Genomic DNA, 7,496 nt, shown 5'->3' with positions numbered 1-7,496 from the left:
ATTTTTCCTCCCTAGGTGCAGCACTTTGCACTTCTCCTTGTTGAACTGCATTCTGTTGTTTTCTGCCCACTTGTCCAACCTGTCCAGGTCTGCTTGCAGCTGTTCCCTGCCCTCCGGCCTGTCCACTTCTCCCCATAGCTTTGTGTCATCCGCAAACTTGGACAGAGTACACTTCACTCCCTCGTCCAAGTTGCTGATGAAGACATTGAAGAGTATCGGTCCAAGGACCGAGCCCTGCGGGACCCCACTGCCCACACCCTTCCAGGTCGAAGCCGACCCATCCACCACGACTCTCTGGGTGCGACCCTCCAGCCAATTCGCCACCCACCGGACTGTGTGGTCATCCACGTCACAGCCTCTTAACTTGTTCACCAGTATGGGGTGGGATACCGTATCGAAGGCCTTCCTAAAGTCTAAGTAAACGACGTCTACCCCTCCTCCTGTGTCCAGGTGTTTTGTAACCTGGTCATAAAAACTGGTCTGTAGTTCCCTGGATCCTCCTTCTTCCCTTTCTTCAAGATGGGCACTATGTTTGCCCATTTCTAATCATCCGGGACCTCTCCTCATCGCCGTGAGTTTTCCAAGACGATGGCCAGCGGCTCTGCAGTCACATCAGTCAACTCCCTCAGCACCCTTGGGTACATCCCATCTGCCCCATGGACTTGTACACATTCAGCTTTTCTAAGTAGTCCCTAGCCTGTTCTTTCACCACTGAGGGCTACTCACCTCCTCCCATAGGCTATGGAAGGCCAGGGTTAATGGGGCTTAGCCCCCACCCCCTGCGAAACACGGGGCAGCGCAGAGGGCCGCAAGGCAGCCCAGGCATGGGCTCCAGGCGGCTGCAGCAGGCGGAGGGGTGCGCACAGACACGCAGCCAGAGCTTGCAGCAGCCCAGCGGCATGTGGAGCACTGCCCAGCACAGCAGGTAAGTCTGTCGTGGGGAAGGAACATGGCAGGGGGCAGACTGAGGTCCCTCCAGTGAGGGAGGGAGTGGGGCAGGGGCTTGGGTGAATGGGGCCTTGGGGCCAGGGCGAGTCGTGGGACGCTCAGAGCTAGGGCAGCTCATCCAGGGGTGCGAGGGGGCTCCTGCCGCTGCACTCACCCTGGCAGAGGCCTGGGGGGCACGTGCCCTCCAGATCTGTGTGCGGGGCGGAGGTGAGTTGCTGCTACCGACTTGGTTCAATGCTGCACTGCCGCTACCCCCCTGGGTGTGGTGCAGTGCCGTGTGCCTGCTGTGCATGGGGCGCAGGTCCCAGCCTGCAGCGGCAGCCTGCTTCCGCCCTGCACACAGATCCGGGGGGCACATGCCCCCCCAGGCCTCTGCTGGGGTGCATGCAGCGGCAGGAGCCCCCTTCCCCCTCCACCCTCCCCTGGACAAGCCATCCTGAGACCCAGCCTGGCCCCGGGGCCCCATTCACCCCAGCTGCTGCCTCTGCCCCACTCCCTCCCTCACCACGGGGGCCACAATCTGCACCCCCATGCCCCTTCCCCATGACAGACTTACCTGCTGGGGGGAGTGTGCGTGCACCTGCACAAGCACGCACATGCTCAGCTTCCCCCCCACCAATATTTTCTCCTACCGTCTATGCCTCCTCCCCAAACTGTGCTGCCCGGTGTAGCAGTCTGGGAGCTGACCTTGCCTGTTGAGACTGAGGTGAAGAAGGCATTGAGCACTTCAGCCTTTTCCTGCTCATCTGTCACTAGGTTGCCTCCCCCATTCAGTAAAAGACCCCCGCTTTCCCCGATCTTCCTCTTGTTGCTGACATATGTAGAAAGCCGCCTTGTTACCCTTCAGGTCCCTTGCTCGCTGCAACTCCAATTGCGCTTTGGCCTTCCTGACTTCATCTCTGCATGCCTGAGCAATGCTCTTATATTCTTCCCTAGTTATTTGTCCAAAACGTGATACTTTGGGACAAGGTACTGTTTCTTACTGTATGTTCCTATAATCCTTAACACACCAGGGCCTCAGTCCTGAGTGGGACCTATAACGGATACAAGTGAGAATACTCTGAGCCTATTCAAAGTAGTTCTGTACAAGTCTATAAGGTGCAAATCGACCCTGCTGGCTACAAAAATCCATCAGTCTGCTTCACTGGCATTTGACACATTTCTCTGCTCCACTTTTCCCAGATTGTTGGCACCTTACTGTATTATCGCTACATGAACCCAGCCATTGTTGCTCCAGATGCATTTGACATCATTGACCTTTCAGCTGGAGGTCAGCTGACCACAGACCAGCGCAGAAACCTTGGCTCCATTGCGAAGATGCTACAGCATGCTGCATCCAATAAGATGTTCATGGGAGACAATGCACATCTAAGCATCATTAATGAGTATCTCTCTCAGTCCCACCAGAAATTCAGGTAGGCGATTCCAGCTAATTAGTTGGGGAGGAGTGAGGAGGGTTATACTGCAAAGAAACCAGGCTAGTAAGTGTGCGCTGGAGTGGCTAAGTGAACAACCTCCGAACAGATGGTAATGATGGCATAGGGAGGTTTGCATGCGTTATTGCAGAGCTGGCAAAGAACACAGGAAGCAGCTTCCAAATCTTGCTTTGAGGGAAGACCTTGGGAAGAGTGGCTGGTGCCTGGGTGGTAAAGCGGAGCAGATGCTCAGGTTTGTGTAGTGGGCGAGGCTCCAGCCTGCCTGGCATAGCCCCACTTGTTCTGGAAGATGGAAGGTGTCTGGAGAACGAAGCACAGCACTGCAGGGAGAGAGCTGTTTTGTGGTAAAGGTGTTTGAGTACCGCCCAGGCGAACTGGGCTGTATTGCTGCCACCCTCAAAGACTTCCTGTGTAGTGCTTGGCATTTAACTTATGCCAGAAATGTCACAGGTGCCCAGCGTGCTTCTCATTTGTTAAGTGCTCCACTTCTTCAGAAGTGCTGAAAGCTTGTGGGGGTAGCCAAGGTCTGTGGAGCTGCGGGTGTTCAGCAGTGCTGGTGGTGAAGTGGTAGGGTTGGGAGTGATGCACAGAGGTGGCCTTCAGAAGGACACCTGTTCTGTCCTGCCTCTAACACGGATTCATTTCCTGATTTTAGGCATGTCACTTTGGGAATGCTTGCACAACAAAATAACCCTAGGAGTGTAGCACAGGAAGGCCTGGCTGGCCTGGCTGTAGTCTAGCTAGCAGCAGTAATGAGCATCACAAACCCGCTGTTATCTCTGAGGCTTCTGTCCCAAGACTGATTTAACTGACCTCATGGTTAATCTCTTTCAAAAGCCAGTGTTATGCTGTATTAGTTTGTCACTTTTATCACTGTATGGATTGTGTTATGCTGTCTGTAGGTATCTTTACAACTGTAGTCAGAGATTATGGCCAGGTCTGTAGTTAGGAGTGTGTGTGTCAAAAGACCTGAGGAATGCCTAGCTAAAGACAAGGGAGAAGGCAAAACTGCTTGGTATCCCTTGCCAATTGTGTTACTGGTGCAAGAGCAATTGGCACTCCCAGACCCAGACAGAAAGGCCTGTTGTTGGGCTGTGCACCCAAGGTATTGTCTGCTTGTCATGGGAAAAGTCAGTCCCACAATAACGAAGGCAGCTCGCGGGGATTAACTAGAGGAATTCCAGGTTCCCGGGAAGGAAAGACATTTCTATAAAATTTCCAGACTTCTTAGGAAAGAGAACAATGCCAGTGGAGGACTGGTGTGAAGGTATTTAGGAGCTACTTAGGAGATAGTTGTAGTATTTGGATCATCCCAGGCCTTGGAGTGAAGCTAGGTCCCCAGTGGTCATGGGCCAGCAAACTCATCAGGAAGGCTAAGGTCTGGGAACTCTGACAGGACGTTCTGGAGGGTGGTGTGTTAGTCAGGAAAGAGAGTGAGAAATTGTACCTGGTTTTGTATTCTCTGCCTTCGAACTATATGGTCATTTTTTTCTTTTCTCCTATAGAATAAATCCTTTTGCTGGTTTGTTACCTTACTGTTTGTCTGTGGTAAAATGGGATCTCAGGGCAAGTGATGTCCCAGGCCAGCTCCTTCCATGGCATACAGCGCAAAGAGTAATCAGTTGGAGCTGGCTGGGATTCCCCTGTTGCAGCTGTGGGGTCCAGTTGAAAGGCAGTGGAGCTGGAGCTTGCAGGGATACAGAGTTATTTGAGGGCGAGCCTTGGGGAAAGCAGGGAGAAACTTGGGACTGTTGGGGTTCCCCCATGGATGTGTCTGTGACAATGGGCATTGACAACATGGTGCCACGTGCTAGCAACCATAGCACGTACTTGGTCCTTGAAAGGTTTGTCCTCTGGCTGGTAGCCCACTTTGAATGCCATGCTTCTATGTCATAAAAACATAAAACTGTTAGAGATGCCAGAGTGGGCAGACCACAGAGCCATCTAGCCCAGCATTTTCTCTCTCAAAGTGGCCCAGAACGGAGAGCAGTGGAAAGAGAGTTTACACAGGACTCATCCAGACTGGCCTGTTTCCCAGCCCTTCGTTCCCTCACAGCTTCCAGCATTCGGGAGTCCAGATCTAGAGTTTGCAACCTTAGTTATTATGCGTAACATCCACTGCTGGACCTAGACTCCCCCCAGATTCCTTCATGAATTTGTCTGATGTTCTTTTGAACCTGGTTACATTGTCAGCCTCTACTATCTTGTGGCGATGAGTTCCACAAGTTAATTGTATTCTAGGAGAAAAAGAACAGCGGCAGAACTAGGGAACACACAAGAAGCAGGTTTAAAATAACAACAAGAAGCTACCTGTGCTAGCTAGATTTAAAGCGTGCATCAGTGTGCGCTGATAATATCGTCAGCATGACCACTGAAAGGAGTCTCTGCTGTTCTCCTTAATATAATAGTACTAAAGTATGATGCAGTTAGCCTGCTCTGACTTTCTGTATTTTCACAGCCCCAGCATGGTTGTTCAAAAAGCAGATTATCACCTGTCCATGTGCTCTTGGGAGCATACTCAATGTAACATAAGGCACTGTAATAGGTACACTGAAAGCCGACACACCAAATATCAATGTATGGTCCTGTAGCAAGATTCTGGTTGTGTCAGTGCTTCTGAATTGCAGGATTGTGATGCTGGATTTTTACCTGTTTCCTTGTTTGTTTGTCTGAAGACGTTTCTTCCAGGCAGCCTGCGAGGTCCCCGAGCTACAGGATAAATTTAACATTGATGAATATTCTGACTTGGTGACTCTCACGAAACCAGTGATTTATATTTCCATTGGTGAAATCATCAATACGCACACTGTGAGTATGCACCAATTACATTTCTTCTGGCTCTTCTGACTAATTTGTTATTGGTTGGTTTTAAATGCAAGTTACTCAGTAGATTTCATAGACATCAGGGCTGGAAGGGACCTGGAAAGAGCAGCGAGCCCAGCCCCCTGCCCCAGGGGCAGGAAGTCAGCTGGGGTCACAGGATCCCAGCAAGATAGACAACCAAATGTCTCTTGAAGGCGTTCAAAGTGGGTGCTTGAACCACCTCGGGCGGCAGTCTCTTCCAGACCTTGGGGGCTCGGACAGCGAAGAAATTCTTCCTTATGTCCAGCCTGAAACAGTCATGGAGGAGTTTGTGACCGTTCAATCTTGTCATCCCTTGGGGCGCTCTGATGAACAAACGTTCCCCCAGATCCTGGTGAGCACCCCTGATAAACTTACAGGTGGCCACCAGATCACCCCTGAGCCTGCGCTTTTCCAGGCTGAAGAGTCCCATAGCTAGGGCCAGGTAAAAGGCCCTAACTTCCTCTGTTATATCTTTGCTGAAGATAGGTATAGTACCCTGGAGATGCTAACAACCCCTCAGTATGCATGTGTGTATATAATTATATACGAAGAATCATGCATCCACACACACCTCTGTATATCCTCAACACTGTGTGCAGGTCACATCCATCATCATTCATCATTGGCAGCACTTGTTCCTCTCACTTAACCTTGGTTACGTAACGCTTCCAGCTCTCTTTGGGTTTCATCCTCCATCCTGTCTATGGCAGGGACGGGGAGAGCAGGCCGGGAAAGGTTAGCCTGCAGCCCCACAGCTGCACAGCCTGGGCAGGTAGGTTAACCCTAAGGGCAGGGGGAATCCCGGACCAGGAGGGTGTGACCGCTCCAGGCTCAGCTAGCTGACACCCATCAAAGTGTGTGGCTCACAGCTTAACATGTGATGAGGCCCTTACTGTTCAAAATAAAAGGCAGCAGCTTTTGAATGGTCTGTATGTGTTGAGGTTAATAATTTGCCTCCCTATAGCCTATGAGATTTGTTTTTTCTTTTAAGGTCACATGCCTAGTTGTTTTGCACCTCACGTGACTGGGCCAGGCCTTTGCCTGCTCGTATTTCCCCTGGAATAGTATGAAATGGTGCGAGAACATCAGACCCATGTCACATCACTTTACACTGGATGAAACATGGCCCCAGATGAACAACCCATTGACTCGTTTCTGTGTCTCTCTCTGTTGATTTAGCTGCTCTTAGACCATCAAGATGCAATTGCTCCTGAGCACAACGATCCGATTCACGAGTTGCTGGATGATCTGGGGGAAGTACCCACAATCGAGTCCCTGATAGGTGAGCTGTTGTCATTTTGTGCGAGGGACATGGGCTGTCCTCTGAACTGCTCCAAGCAACACAGAGTTACCTATCGGGGCCCTTATGCTTGGATGGGGAGCTGGCACTAGAGTATCCCACCCATGGAGCTTGTTCACTTCTCACGTGAGGAGTGTGGGGTCAGATGTTTGCCTTATTCCCACATATTAATTAGCTGCTTATTTCTTTGTTCAACATTTTAAAAAAATGTTGTAAGAAAAGTGCCAGAGCAGACAGCTCTGAGTTCTCCATTGAGCCTGTTCCCAGGTTGTTTCTGTTTGTTGACCGGCACTGGTCCTGGAGTGGATCTCTGGCATGTCCAAGGTTAAAAATTGACTATTTGTTAAAATGCAGAAATAAGTGGTGGAACTTTTTACCTTCTTACCCTTGCCCCATGGTGTTAGGTAGAAATAAAGAGCTTAGTGTTAACCTGTTCTAAATGTAACCTGAAAAGTCTTGCTAAAAATGGGTTTGAGCCTTTGTTTACTGCCTCGTGATGTATAAAGGTCTGACAGGTGTTGGATGTTTCCTCCTGCTGCTTTTTATCCTAGAAATATCAGGACAACCAAGCCTGGTGTGCCCTGCTTTGTAGCAGGGTCTTTTGGAATTGAGATATTTATGAACTCTCATGTCTTACTTGAATGGACAAGGGTACTGAATCTTTAAAAATAGCCTTTTAAAATATCATGACGTGACAGGTCTCGTGGCCACGGGGGTGGCTGATGCCCCCTAGGAGCTCCGCAGCTCCTGCCCGGCTCAGACCCTACTGCCACTCTCCCTTGGTTGCTCGTCCACCACACCTTGATCTTAATATTAAAGGTTGATTAAGGGAGGCTGCCAACAGGCCTTGGAGTGAACCTTACTCCTAATAATTTCCCGCTGGGTCTCAAGCCAGCCTTCTGGCCTGATAGGTCCCCCTCAGCCTGACTAGGACCCTATAGAGCACCTGTAGCCTGAAAGGCAAATTG

General features: G+C 50.5%; 1 protein-coding gene across 2 annotated transcripts in view; it reads left to right on the top strand.

Annotated features, from left to right (window-relative positions):
- The window catches only part of IQGAP1 (IQ motif containing GTPase activating protein 1), a 131,690-nt gene that overhangs the window by 104,918 nt on the left and 19,276 nt on the right, over positions 1 to 7,496 (top strand). For both annotated transcript variants that reach the window (XM_006030792.3, XM_025212460.1), the window contains 3 exons: positions 2,131 to 2,363; positions 5,060 to 5,192; positions 6,408 to 6,510. In XM_006030792.3, the coding sequence (XP_006030854.1) occupies positions 2,131 to 2,363; positions 5,060 to 5,192; positions 6,408 to 6,510 (469 nt within the window). The remainder of the gene's footprint in view (positions 1 to 2,130; positions 2,364 to 5,059; positions 5,193 to 6,407; positions 6,511 to 7,496) is intronic.

Source organism: Alligator sinensis, unplaced genomic scaffold (genome assembly GCF_000455745.1).
Source record: "Alligator sinensis unplaced genomic scaffold, ASM45574v1 scaffold407_1, whole genome shotgun sequence".
Classification (NCBI taxonomy): Eukaryota; Metazoa; Chordata; order Crocodylia; family Alligatoridae; genus Alligator; species Alligator sinensis.
Note: the sequence above shows the minus strand (reverse complement) of the source record. Positions and strands in the feature narration are given on the sequence as shown.